The following is a 14,480-nucleotide window of genomic DNA, read 5'->3' as shown; positions in this document are numbered from 1 at the left end:
AATGTTGCCTTTAATACTATCATGGGCTTCTACTATACATAAAATGCGGGGCAGCACTGTGGATAACGCAGTTGTATACTTAGGTGCGAAACTGTTTGAAGAAGGTCAAGCCTACGTGGCTCTTAGTAGAGTAAGATCTTTGCAGGGACTACGTATAGAGGAGTTGGACTGCAATAAACTAACGGGCAAGAAACCTTGCAATAATGAAGCACTAAACGAATTAAACAGAATGCGAAATAAAAACTAAAAACTAGAAAATAATAAAAATAGGTAAAAAAAACTTTTTAAGTTAAACGGTTTTATGTTAAACATACATTGCAATGTTTAAGATAAATGTACTAAAAACCAAAAAATAATAAAATAGATACAGTCGTGGGAATTATAAACATATGCATAGACTAATAATAATTGTTCCACAAACATCCCAGGCGGGACAGGGGAGACTTCTCTCATATCAATGAGTGCACCCCGATTCATATTAGCTCAATGATATGGGACCTACTGTTTATCGCCGAGTCCGAACGGCGTGTCTAAGACACCACTTGTAGAGAAGTTGTACAAGGCTGAAATACTCAGAAAATGTCGCCAACATTTCTGAGGGGTATTTTGCCACCGTTGTAAAGTGTTTGATGTTGACTGGCCGGGGAATCGAACCCACGACCTTTAGCGTGCAAGGCGGGCGTGCATACCATTGCACCACGGTGGTACCACATAGACTAGACTAAAATAAAACCGTGGGGCACGTCAATTGTCTACAATCGTTGATTAAAATGTTTGTTTTGTAATGTTACACTATAATTAGGCAGTTGTTCAACCGACAACGATGGACCTGTGATAAGTAGGGCTAGAATGTGGAAACAAGCTAGCAAGCTCGATTATAAGCGAGTTTTAGGGTTTCATAGTGGTGAGCGAGTAGTACTTGGTCGATTAAAGACAAACTACGAGCAGTGAAACGCTTCCTCGCCAGGCAGCAGTGTGAATGTCCAACGATAATTTCCTCACCGTCTGCGGGCCAACTGCCTAACGACGAATTAAACGATTCTTCTATCGCACATTAAGTCGATAATTTGTAGACAATTGACGTGCCCCACGGTTTTATTTTAGTCTAGTCTATGCATATGTTTATAATTCCCACGAATGTATCTATTTTATTATTTTTTGGTTTTTAGTACATTTATCTTTAACATTGCAATGTATGTTTAACATAAAACCGTTTAACTTAAAAAGTTTTTTACCTATTTTTTTCTCTGAATCGTTTCGCTCTCTAAACAAAAAAAAAAAAAAAAAAAAAACACGATGACAAAAGTACAATGTTTTTCTTTTAATGTTAATTATGATCGAAGATAAGATTATGTACTTAATATTCAGCGAAAGAAATAATACTACAAAAATAATCGGACCCCAAGCAAAGAAATTGGATAAGATTATATTTTGGATTTTCTTGATGCAAATTGAGCAACAGCGTTAATGAACACTTCACTATAAAACCGAGAATATAGTTCTTCACATTCCTTGTACAAAGCCTTGTATAGATGCTCCTTCTCGTGCATACGCATTAAAGATTTTGTGATCAGCAATGATTCTGGCGGAAGTTGGGAGTATTCTCTCAGTTTGGGCCAAATAATTGTGTCCAGTTCATCCATTTTAAATATGCGCGTAACTAGTCCATATTTAAAAGCATCCTCGGGTAAAAGTTTCTCTCCCATCAACAACAATTCAGTGGCTTTTGATCGTGTAATCAAAAATGGAAACAAATATGTTGAACAAGACTCTGGAACAATTCCCAAACGAACAAAGGGACACAGAAAATATGCCTGCAATGATATATATCATTTAGGACTATGTTATGGTGAATGGTTTAATGAAATAAATGTTCATAGATACCTTATCGGAACACCACACCATGTCCGAGAGACCGGCTAATGTGGCAGCAACACCAATACATGGGCCATTAACCAATGAAACAATCACTTTGGTGCATTCAATAAAAGCTCGCATCATATTAATGAATATTTCATTGGACTCCTTTATATAAGCATCCATGTCATCTATATTGCCGTTAGGTTTTAAATCATTTCCAGCCGAATAGAATTCACCCACTCCGGTGAAGACAACTATGGTTATGTCTGCATCATTACTTGCATATCGCAAAACCTTTCCAATTTCATTATAAGCAATTCTATTAAGACAGTTTCGCCTATTGGGATTATTAAATTTTATAATCAGGATTTTGTCAAGTTTTTCAACAATGATTTCTGTCAAATCTGCCGTGTTCATATTTGATGCTTACGTTGTTTTGAGTACAATATTGCAACTAAAGGCCAGTGGTGTTTATCACAGTTCTTTATAATGAAAACGCAAAATCGGCAATTAAAATTATCAAATTAATGATTAAGGCTATGGTTAAATATATACAAAATGTATGTTTGATTTGAATAATGTCGGTATGATAGATTATCTCATCAATTTATACTGTTCTAAAAGGATATTGGTTTATTCTTTTCGAAAACGAGCAAAGTAGGCTGGTTATAAAGAAAATCCTTGACAGACTTCAAGGGTGTGTGTACTAGGGTTATGACTTTTTCACAACCTCGTATCCCTGTATAATATTTTCAAGAGTTTTTACCTTAGATTGCATAAAATCTTAATTATAAAATGATTCGATAAAAAAGCTCCGCACAAAAAACTTTTAAAATGTTTATTTTTCAGATCTTTTGAAAAATTTTTGAAGTCACTATAAGCAGGTATGGGGGCACACGACATAACCAAAATGACATAACCGTTTTCTTCTCACTACATTTATTATCGTATTATAACATATATGTATGTATATCATTTAATATTATATATAACTTTACATCATATATCATAAAACCTAAGACTAGTTTGTGCGGGAACTTTTTTAAAATTTAAATGAAATAAAAGTTATTTTAGTCATTAATAGGCAACAGGCCATTCATTCGTGCAATTTTTTCCATTTTTTTTTTCAAAGTGATTTGTGTGTGATTTAATAAAATGGAATTAATGTTATTTTAGGCATTAATAGGACACAGTTCCTTCATTCTCACTACAGGAAATAATGTTTGAGAGAAAAATGTCAAAAAGTAATAACCCTATGTATGTACGTAACAGTCAACGACAGAATTACCGGCAACTGTTATTTACCTTACCTCTTCATCTTCACAGAGCTATGCGAGAGTAGGAATAGAGTTATACGTCCTGAGATTACCAGCCATGTCAAGTCCTACTAATTTTTACTATTTTTTTCGATAACATAAAGGAAAAAATGTTATCGTAGTAAAAAATAGTAGCTTCTTGCAGGTTCTGGAACTGAGCAAGTAACTCACATAACATTTCCCCCTTTTCTATTTCTGGAAGTCGATTCGATTTGGTAAGAGGAAACGCATATGCCACGTTTCTGTAAGATTCTAGTTGCCTTCTATAATTCGAGGAAGTACACCGATTTTAAACTTAATTAATGACTATGTGGGTTCGAGTCCTTGGCTTTCCTTTTTCACTTGCAAATAATTTCAGATCATCAAGCTTAACTCTAAACGAGAAAATTAACAAAAATCATTAAAAATGATCTTCGCCCTAAAAAGGCAAAATTTCAAAAAAATAAAAAACAGGCTGAGCCCGGCTGGTATTTGAACCCACGTCCTTGAAAAACATATCAAATAATGTTGTCATGGCGTGTTAGCGTTCAAAGCCAAAACTCATAACTTCAAAGTCAGCGCAAAAAGCGTTTGTCATGAAGAAAATACATTTCTGTGGCCAAGTATCCGCGTTAATGTATAAAAACACATTTGCATTTGAAAAACGATAAGTTCTAGGACAGAGAAGCCATACATAGTCGATACGTCCGAAGATTTGCTTTACCACCAATGAAACCAGGTAACGTAATTTGGTGACTATGTGGGTTCGAGTCCTTGGCTTTCCTTTTTCACTTGCAAATAATTTCAGATCATCAAGCTTAACTCTAAACGAGAAAATTAACAAAAATCATTAAAAATGATCTTCGCCCTAAAAAGGCAAAATTTCAAAAAAATTAATTTCGTTTGTCCTTTTCAATACGTCTGACCAAACCATTGATTCGCGAATCTTTATTTGGAATCGAACTTTATAAAGAGTTTGCACAGTTGCAGTTTGTAGCTGCCAACATGGCTATAACCAAATTAAGTCACATGAACCAAATCGACCAATTTAGAATAGTCTATTGTTAAGGGTTGTTTACACCATCTATCAATGTCGTATGAGATGTCAAATTTTCTACCTGCGAATGTTGTACACATAGTGTGACCACTATGAAAATTTTCATTTATCAAAATGATTTGGCAACTCATATGTAAATTTTTCATTTAGGGAGCGCTCTATTTGATACGGCATTCTCGTATGTAAACATAAATTTATCAGCTGTTTTCTGGCATTCTCAAAAAAAAAATTGAAAAACAAAATCTTTTAAAAAAGAAAATGGAAAGTTATGTATATTTAAGTATTTAGAAAAGTAAATAAAGGGTGTTTATAATGTTATTTTTAGATCGATTGGTCGAAAGGAGCAGTGTTGGAAATTATTGCTTTGTGGCAAAACATGAATGCCTCTATAACCCCAAAAACCTATTCTACCACATCAAACATGCTAGATATTAATTTTCCTTCAACCAAAATTAAAAATTTGCGCAAATTTTTAACTCAGCAATAAATGTAAACAATGACAAAAACAGCCGTTTTTATATTTATAGGTTATGTCATACGAAAATAACACTTGTAGGTATGAACGCACAAATTGAAAGTTGTATGTATGACGTCAATTTTGACAAACATAGAGAATGTCGAATGGGTGAAAGAAATTACAGCTCATATGACATTGATAGATGGTGTAAACAGCCCTTTATGGAAGTACGATCGCTTCGTGGAGTGTGATACCTATTTTTTAGCCAATAAATAAAAAACATACCTTATGACATTTAAATTTATGTATTTAAAGTTAAATAAAAATAAATGTACTGGCAACAAACTGCTATGTACAAAATATAAATACATATATACAAACAACAAATAGGAATGTTATAAGAAAATTACAACTTCGATTTACGCATAGAAAATTGAATAATAGCATTCATAAATTCTTCGCTGTAGAAACGTTTGTGCAGTTCTTCACATTCGGCATCGATAGCTTTCATGACATTTTCTTTTTCTGGTGTGCGCATCAAACGTTTAGATATTTGCAAAGATTCAGCAGGTAATTTAGAAAATTCACGCAATTTCGGCCAGATTACGCTATCTACTTCGGATGACTTATACACCCGTGATGCAAAATGATATTTGAAAGCTTCCTCAGCTGTCATTTTTTCTCCAAACAGTAGCATTTCCGTGGCCTTTGATCGTCCGACCAGGAATGGGAAAAGATAAGAAGAACCAGCTTCTGGTACAATACCCAATTTTACAAAAGGACATGTAAAGTAGGCCTGTAAAAATAAAAAACAATAATATGAAATAACAGTGATTGGGATATGAATGTTCAGTGTTTTATTTTCATTACTAGGCGTTTACACAAGACATTTTGTACTATAATACTTCCCAATACAACTCCCAACTGTCCATTATTTTTTCTCAGACAGTCGGGCTAACAAATTTTTAACATTTTTGTAAAAATAAGTGAGATAATTGAATTGTGTTGAAAAAGGGAAGAACATGACCGATAACAAAATATATGAACAAGAATAGAATGAAATCGATGATTTCATTCATAATTTTACAGCTGTCTGGACGCCTACGTCACACAGTCAAGAATTTTTTACAATCAGTACATGAACTCAACTGTCCTGTCATGTGTAAACGTAGGGTAAAGTACATTAAATTATGTTATTCTCCGGTTACACTTAACCCAGTGGATTTGGATTTCAAATGCCAATTCCATAGCGCAAACGACAAATAAATCCTCTCGAATTGGGTTAACCCGGCAAAAAACTGTAATGTAACCGTACTGTTATTGTCAATGAACTATCTTTTTTCAATATCAATAGCCGCTTTATTAGTTCTTTTTTATATGTTCTTATTTTTACTTGAAAGTACGTAGATTTGAATTAGATTATTTGATTTGTTGAGCGGTTATTCTAAAAATTGTCTTAGAAACTATACTATTTTTCCATAAACAAAATACCACTTAATGGGGCCAGTAATTCATGAAGATTTTTAATCAAGAAGTCCGCCTAGTCTCCAAAACTGAACCTACATTAAATTTGTCTTAAAAATTATCATTTGAAAACATTAAATAGTAATCTTTAAATAATTCCACTTCAATTCTAACATCTAAAGTTGTTCTATATGTATATACTTACATTCTCGGAACACCACAACAAATCCGATAGACCAGCTAATGTTGTACCAATACCAATGCATGGTCCATTTACCAACGATACAATTATCTTTGGACATTCAATATAGGAATGTACCATATTTTTAAATGTTTCATTAGATTCCTTAATATAAACATCCATATCGCTAACGTTTCCAGCAGCAGACAAATCATTTCCAGCCGTATAGAAATCTCCGGTACCGGTAAATACCACTAGTGTCACGGTATCATCTTTGGCTACTTCACGTAAAACACGACCAATTTCCTTATAGGCCTGTTGATTTACACAATTCTTCTTTTTGGGATTATTAAACTTTACTATAAGTATTTTGTCTTCTTTCTGAATTAAAAGCTGCTGGTAATCTTTATACATGATTGGAAATTTAGTCAGTCTCTTGTGTCAGCTAGTGGTATGATTGTTTGTTACTAAAATGCTAATCGATAGAAAGAAATTAATTCTTACTTTCGAAAAAGGTGTTTATAAAACAAAGTCCAGTCCACTCTAATCTAAATTATTTATCTCAAATCCGCTATAAATACGTCTGAACATCGAACATCTGTTGCAAATAAACAAAGTCATTGGTGCCAGATTGTTTTTTTTTTTTTGGTCCGTGTTTAGACACACAAATTTCTCGGGAAAGTAAATTCAGTTTTTAGGCAATAGACTTGGGAATAAGAAGAAGATATTCAAACGGACACCTGTAGTGGGATTCTGTAACTTTTTTTTCTACCGAACCGATATTGATAATTAACGAAAATTTTCGGTTGAATTACCGAAAGTGCTATTCTGTATTTCAATGTTATCGATACAAAAATTTTACCGACGAATATCGGTAGAATGACGGAATTTTAAAGAAGATGCAGGTCATTTCAAAATTGAATGAAAAAATCACACTTTAAACGACATAATGCTTATTCAAAATTAACATAATTCAAATTTCTAATGAAATTATTTAAATCACAATTGTATATAAAATGATTATTTTTCAAATTACATGTAGAAAATTTCAAACTAAAAATTAAAAATCGTAGTTAAAACTATAAATGCACGTTTACATATAACTATATTTATTTTATTTTTTTATTTATTCCAGTGGATTTTTATTGTCAAAGTTCGAAAAGTTCTAATGTAAACGTGGTGTAATATTCGACAAATTGGTTGAATTGTTTTTTGTTTTCAGAATTTTTATGAGGTATTTATTTTTAATAAGATCGAATATAGAGTGAAAAAGAAGATGTATAATTCTAACATTTAATATGTGAATTACGTATTATTAGGGAATATGACGATCATGGTGATATTCTTTCTTTTATTGTTGATGCTAATCGAAGCCACTAATAAATTTTTATATGGGTAGAAACTGTTACGGAATATATTCTTCAACATATTTTGTTCGTACTAAAAATAGTTATTATTTTCTTAGAAATTTTCGCGCAATTCTGGAGGTTACCAAATGACCCCCAATTTCATCCATTATTTTATAAAATGTATCCATTTCCAATTCGTAAAGTGTCATAAGCTTCCTATTAATTAGACTGAAAGGATCCACCATATGTCGCGGAATTTTCTTTTTTATCGTAAAGAAAAATATATCTCAGCTTACCTTTTTATTTAGCATAATATATATTCTAAAATCATTTCTTAAAATTTAGATTTTTATTGATTTTTTTGTTTAAAATATGAAAATTCTTTTATGTCGGTAGACTTAACGACTCCTTTTTTTTCGTCGGTAACTGACCGATGATTTTCGATAATTACCGACATAAAAATCGGTAGAATTTGTATACAGAATAGCACTTACCGACAAATATCGCTAACTATCGACAAATGTCGTTAAATCCATCGGTAGAGAGTTACAGAATCCCACTACAGTAGTGGGATTCTGTAACTCATTTTTGCTGTTATCGATAATTGTCGGTAAAATTAAAATGCTTAGGGCCTCGACACATAAGCCGCTCGGCTTTCTTACCTAATTCATTTCTGGTAAAGGAATAAAGAAATGTCAGAACCACATTTCAATTAGGTCGAACTTGGTCTTTGGTCTTTTATCAGAAATGAATTAAGCAAGAAAGCCGAGCGGCTTATGTACCCAGGCCTTTATAATTTCGATAATTAACGAAATTTTTCGGTAAGTTAACGATAAATAAAAAGTAGTCGCTAGCCTCTACCGACACAAACAGTGATGCCAACTTTTCTTTATGTTTTTAGTCATAATTTTGCGATTTAATTTTACCGATTTTTGTCGGTAACAGCAAAAATGAGTTACAGAATCCCACTACAGGTATGTACCTAAATATATGCGTGTGCGTACAAAGAAGAAGCAGCGACAAATGAATAGAAATAAAGAACTCTGTTCCAGAACTAAAAACTTTTTATAATTTTTACCACTTTTACACATTTTGCGTTCCCGTACACAAAATTTATATGAAAATCGTTTACGACTTTTACCACTTTATAAAGTACAGGAACAGGCCAAAGGTGTGAACAGAATGAAGTACGCCGCTTTTTTCTCGCTCAGTTTCATCCAAAAGATTAAAGGTCAAGTACTACCTAATTCAAATGCTGCCTAATTCATTTGAATTAGGTAGTACTTGGCCTTTAGTCTTTTACATGAAACTTAGCGTGATAAAGTCCCGGTCCATACTAGCGTGAATTTCATTAAAATAGGCGTTCTTAAATTGAATTCCTCACTACAGCAATTTTATGATTTTGCTCTACTATGTCCCGGTCCACACTAGCGTGAATTTCATTAGAAAATTTCATGAAATTAGGCGTTCTTAAATCGAATTCCCCACTACAGCAATTTTATGATTATGATTTTATGGAAGTCGATCTAGAGACGCATAATTTCATGCAATTCTTTCAATGAGCTCACTATAGTGTGGACCGGGACTAAGGAAGTCGATCTAGAGACGCATAATTTCATGCAATTTTTTCAATAAAATCACACTAGTGTGGACCGTGACAAAGCGGCGTATTTAATTGTGTTTCTACCTTAAACGCCAAAAAACAATGGATCTTTCCTGATTCCTTCGATTTCTTAATCTGGGTACACATTGTCATTTTGCTTGTGTTGCCTTTCATTTTTGTTATTCATAATGCAACCACCAAATATTTTGTGGTTCCTAAACGGTTGAACAATTGTCGGTAATTGCGAAAAATCCATGGTATAAGTAAAGAGGTAGATTTAAATGAAAACAATCTATGGAATCTTGTTTTTCCTGAATTCCTAGAACTTCAAAATTAGTAAACACAAAAGCAACAAGTGGGTTTGTTTACAATACCATTTTTGAGCATTTTATTAAAAAACGCGAACAATGAATGAAGTGTCAAGGTTTCTCCACATAATCGAGTTGTGGATATGATAAAATGTGTGTTTCAATGCAAAGCTGACGAGTTTCTTCCACACAAATGTTCTAAAGACAAATTTAAAAGTCATTGAATTCGATTGTTTTTAAAATTGTTTGGCATATTCCCAGATAGCATTTGGAAGACTGTTTTTTTCAAAAATCACATTGAGGAGTCTTTTTAGAGTCCTTTTGGTGATCAAAAACTGACTAAGTCGCTTGTATGATCAGAAAGGGACTCGAAAGTGACTCCCCGTAGTGATTAAAAAGAGTTTGTTATGTTAACCTTGTATAACAACGGCGTAAGCCGCTGCGTATACGACGTCGTGATTGTGCGCAATACAGCACACAGTCATCGTGTGTTCCTCTTCACACAATTTTTGTTTTTCTTTTTTTGTCGATGTGGCATCACTGCTAATTGCAAATGTCAGGCACCAAAGGCAATGACAAATTGCAATCATTCGAATAAAATTGTGGTGGCGGTAACATCCCTGAAAAGGAAAAAAAATTAACAAAGTGTAATTCGTGAATATTGGGAAGTAAATCCCAACCTCACTCAATTCGCATAACGAATAAGTAATTTCCAATTGGAAAATTGTTTCATAGCCCCAAGTAAGGGTAAAATTATAAGAAATGGTGAGTTTAGTGGAAAAGAAAATTTGTTGAATTCAATTATAAAGAATTCGTGTTTTTTCCTGATTGCAGTTGTGAAATTCATAATTACACGTGTTGCCGCATTTGTGCACTACAACCACCGGCAGATAACCTCGCTTAATTAGTGCAACGGCGAACAAATTAGTTGAGGAAAACCAACCATCGTTTTAGCCCGCTTTATGGAACAATTAAACAATTTGCAATAAAAAGGAAAATTAAATCCGCCACCACAGCCTAGAATTTTTTTTGTCGGCCATTATCCACGTTGTGTAACTAACGTTACATTAAGCCACCACAACCACCTCGAAAAATAGAACTTTCTGGAACTTTTTGCCAGCATTCCCGTTTGCGACACAATAGAAGGAAGCCACAACTCACAGAACCACCTTCACACAAAAGCATCCATTAACAACATTGTGATTGCCGCCATTTTATACACAATTTCAATCTGCATTAGAGAGGAGATGTTAATCCAAATTAAGGGTAATGCCTACCCTCCAACTGTAAGTACGCAATATAACACACAGATATAGTCGGTGCAACCATCCTGCTCCTTCCTGGTAACCCATACCAACCAGTTACAGACCGGGAGGTGTGGGACCAGTCTTTTTTTTTGCTGTTTTCCTCGACGGTGAAGCCGAGTAGTCATCTTTATATTTTGGAAACCAGTTCCTACATCCAGCCCTCGACGTCAGCAGAGCAAATTATTTATTTCTTTCTCTTTTTAAGTATTCTCTTGGCATTGCACTTTGTATGCACACATACATAGCCATAGCCCTGTATGTATGTGTATAAGAAATTAATGTTGTTGTTGGACCTGTAACGGTTCGTCTCCGCGTGCAAAAAAGAAGATGAAGATAATCATGAAAGCTTTGCAATAACGGTTTAATAGAAACGTTTTAGTGTACGTTGTTGTTGTATTGTTCTCATTTCCATTTTCGAATAAGAAATTTACAACAACAACATCTTTCTGTTTCTTTCTATCAACGATAAATCCAACTCACTTTAGTGAGAGAAAACAAATTCTTGCTCTCTTTGATGATTTTTTTTATCTCTTTTTTTTTTTTGGGAAAGAGAAATAGTCGGCTAAATCAACAACTGTTGTAGTTTCTTTCTATTAGCATTTCTCGTGCTTTTCAAATTTCATCTTCATTTTGTTCTGCGCTCGAGATTGTTTCTTTTTTTCCAAATTTATGGGTATATTCGGCGTATGCCTGTTCACTTGTTGTCCATTGCTTATTGTAGGAAAATAACCCGTGATTACCCAGTGTAGTCCGGTCAGAAAATTTAGGTCCCTGAGAACATGATACTTGATATAGTACAATTTTCATCCGAATTTTGTTGAACAAATCTAGTATTCGATATTTTACTGACGGTTATTTCCTACAATAGTGATTCTTGTGGATGGATATTTCGAAGTTTTTTTCTGTTATTTGGTTAAATAATTTCGAGTGCGACTTTTCTTAAGCAAACAAAAGAACCTACAACAGATTTCTCCTATCTTTGGAAACTTCGTTTAAAACTCCGCGCCTTCTGATAAAAAGCATTTAAGAAAATTTTATACGTCGAGACTACGTTGCAGGTCGACAGATTGTGATTATCGTATACCGTACAAATTTATTGGATGTTTTTATTGAATTTCGATCTTTGAAAAAAAATTATGTTTACGATCCATAAACACCGTCTTTATTTATAAATCATATCAGTCGCATACCTCGGTTAAAATATATGCATATATAGACATATAAATACACACAATTTTAAGAATCTTTTCGACGTTAAATTGACCTGTGGTCAACCAAAATAGTAAATGATACTTTTTTTTTGTTGATGCGGACATTTCCGATTTTTTTTTTGTTTATACTGCACATGGTATATATATGCATATGTTCTAATTGATAATTTTACCTGATAATTATATAATGTCAATCCCATTATTTATGCTCTCCGTCCATCTATCCTTATTGGATATTCACCTTCAGCATTTTATCCAGTGAGCTCATTTGGTAGAAAAAATTGAGGGTAGTATTGAATATTTTGGTGCACAGTGGCACGAATGGGAATGACATGCAAAAACAAATTTGAATTTTGTATACATTTCTGAACTGAATATAAATTGGATTGTTTTTTTTTTTACTGATTTTGGGAACTTAATATCAGTTAGATAATAATCAAATAGTGATTAATTATAAAATTACCTCTAAGCATTTATTGATTGTTCTTATTATAACGAATAGTTATAAATAAACATGTTTTGAATTCTGAAATTAATCATCATGAGGTTCTAATTGAACAATATAAGGTAAGGTAAAGGTAAGGGTCAGCCAAGCCAAATTTTTGGGAGTCATCATCATCGATGAGACTCATTGGGGAGGGCATGGTATCCCAACAAACACCTTGGGTACCCATATCAACAACAACAACATCATATCATTTTTTTGAAATAAAGCATCCTGTTTGTGATTGTGAATTAATAATGAATCAATTTTGTTTATGGCTAGTCAGGAGTGGCCACTGAGCTAGACCGAATTTCTTCAATGGCAAATGTATACCAGCGACATCTTGGTATGCCTCATTCCCCTTTACACTCCGTCCTAGTTACATAACAAGTTCAATTTAAAATACAACAATAAATGTGTAGCAATCACAAATTAGTCGTTGAAGTGTTTAAAATGTGACCATTTTTTGTTATTTATTGTCACATTTTGATCATCTGGAAGATTGAAAAGTGCATAATCAAAAAAGGGTCATGCAAGTGTTTGAAAAGTGATTATAATTATGTATCTTCTGATCATATTTTGAACAGTTAGGTGATTAAAAACTGATTGCTTTGTTTTATTTTTATTTGGTTGTAGATAAAAAAATAAAATTCTCATATACACTTTCTACAAAACTTTGATATAAATGTAACGTATAATATTAAGTGTATATACAAACACAACACATGTTCAGGTTTTGCCAAGTGAAATGAAGAAGCAGTATACTCACCGCCCAACATAAAGGATAATTAAAAGTCATAACAAAGCAGAAAAGAAAACAAAGGAAAGGAAAGGAAAGAAAAAGAGAATAAAGGGAAAATTCTTTTAATTTATTTCGTTTAATAAAAATACTCATAAATGACTCCCTAAAGATTCATATACGATTATAAACATGACCCAAAAAAGTCTCGAAAAAGAGTCCCAAATTATTCAACAAATCACCAATAAATGATTGAAATGCGAATCGAAAAAGACTTTATATACCATCAGAAAATGGGCAAAAATGACTCGAAACTAATGCAGAGAAAGACTCATTTGTGATTTGCTTAGACGAGTCGCCTGAGGTTATGTTTTCATACCGACAAAGGAGTCATTTATGATCAGAAAATGAGCTCATATTCTAGCTTTTTAATCGTGTAGTCATGGTAGAACAAATACAAGGTAAAGTTAATACTACAACAAATACAACTCGAACAACAACCACAAAGGAATTTGTTTTTGTTTGTAAACCTTAGTGTCAACGTAAATGTAAACAAAACAAGGAAATGTCTATAAATTATTGGTATTTAAAAAACTAATAATTTTTCACATTTGATTGAATATTTTGGAAAACATGAATGAAAACTCGTTAGATTTTCAATTTGAATGTTTCCATATCATTCCACTAAATGCATAATTTCTAGCAGAAAGTAGAATACTTGCAAAAATGTTTCGGGTCGCTGGTAATTCATTGAAAAAAGAGAAGATGTTTCAATCATTTGCTTTTGAAAACAAAAAAGCACATGTTTATTAGGGCTTTATTCTTTTCAAGTTTAAGAAAATACCACACATTAACAAATATTGTACCGCCTCTATAAGCGGTGTTTTAGTGTGCGGCATGTCGTTCGGACCTGGAGGAGGTTACATGTCAATGATATGAAGCCGTCTTTATGGGAAATAGTTTTTTTTTCTGATGAATAAATTTGTTCTTCAAAAATATATATCCCTAATATACATCGAACATAGAAATAAATACATAAAATGTCGAATGGAATTTGACACTAACACTACAACCCAGTTCAGTCAGCTGGGTATTGCTGCTACCTTTTCTTGTTCTACCATGTCGTGTAGTCGGATCAAAAAAGACTCGAATTTGATTATAATTT

At 33.1% G+C, this 14,480-nt stretch overlaps 2 protein-coding genes and 1 long non-coding RNA gene across 4 annotated transcripts; 1 reads left to right on the top strand and 2 right to left on the bottom strand.

Moving 5' to 3' along the window:
* Nucleotides 1-1,424: 1,424 nt before the first annotated feature.
* Nucleotides 1,425-2,283, bottom strand: LOC141403077 (enoyl-CoA delta isomerase 3, peroxisomal-like). The gene is made up of 2 exons (XM_073985243.1): nucleotides 1,885-2,283; nucleotides 1,425-1,814 (listed from the first exon to the last, which is right to left on the bottom strand). Exons 1-2 carry the CDS (start codon nucleotides 2,275-2,277, stop codon nucleotides 1,425-1,427), a joined length of 783 nt encoding a protein of 260 aa, XP_073841344.1. The 5' UTR covers nucleotides 2,278-2,283.
* A 2,672-nt stretch (nucleotides 2,284-4,955) lies between these two features.
* LOC141400983 (enoyl-CoA delta isomerase 2-like) lies at nucleotides 4,956-6,899 on the bottom strand. Of its 2 annotated transcripts, XM_073980725.1 has the most exons (3): nucleotides 6,819-6,893; nucleotides 6,339-6,759; nucleotides 4,956-5,465 (listed from the first exon to the last, which is right to left on the bottom strand). In XM_073980725.1, exons 2-3 carry the CDS (start codon nucleotides 6,726-6,728, stop codon nucleotides 5,076-5,078), a joined length of 780 nt encoding a protein of 259 aa, XP_073836826.1. In that variant the 5' UTR covers nucleotides 6,729-6,759; nucleotides 6,819-6,893; the 3' UTR covers nucleotides 4,956-5,075. The 2 variants fall into 2 exon arrangements, with proteins under 2 accessions (XP_073836826.1, XP_073836825.1); XM_073980724.1 differs by having other exon boundaries at nucleotides 6,339-6,899.
* A 3,246-nt stretch (nucleotides 6,900-10,145) lies between these two features.
* Nucleotides 10,146-12,473, top strand: LOC141401624 (uncharacterized). Its single transcript, XR_012412402.1, has 2 exons — nucleotides 10,146-10,339; nucleotides 10,409-12,473. It is a non-coding gene; the product is annotated as an uncharacterized lncRNA (long non-coding RNA).
* Nucleotides 12,474-14,480: the final 2,007 nt, after the last annotated feature.

Source organism: Musca autumnalis, unplaced genomic scaffold, assembly GCF_047663935.1.
Source record: "Musca autumnalis isolate F117 unplaced genomic scaffold, ASM4766393v1 scaffold_4, whole genome shotgun sequence".
Taxonomy (NCBI): Eukaryota; Metazoa; Arthropoda; class Insecta; order Diptera; family Muscidae; genus Musca; species Musca autumnalis.
The sequence above is the reverse complement of the archived record's forward strand: the minus strand, read 5'-3'. Positions and strand labels throughout refer to the sequence as shown.

What these genes read in the sequence shown, in the direction of transcription:
- LOC141403077 (XM_073985243.1), bottom strand. Translation starts at nt 2,277, where the DNA reads ATGAACACGGCAGATTTGACAGAAATCATTGTTGAAAAACTTGACAAA. An exon ending in TGGTGTGGTGTTCCGATAAG is followed by an intron (nt 1,815 to 1,884) that starts GTATCTATGAAC and finishes ATATCATTGCAG; the next exon opens with GCATATTTTCTGTGTCCCTT.
- LOC141400983 (XM_073980724.1), bottom strand. Translation starts at nt 6,728, where the DNA reads ATGTATAAAGATTACCAGCAGCTTTTAATTCAGAAAGAAGACAAAATA. An exon ending in TGTTGTGGTGTTCCGAGAAT is followed by an intron (nt 5,466 to 6,338) that starts GTAAGTATATAC and finishes TTATTTTTACAG; the next exon opens with GCCTACTTTACATGTCCTTT.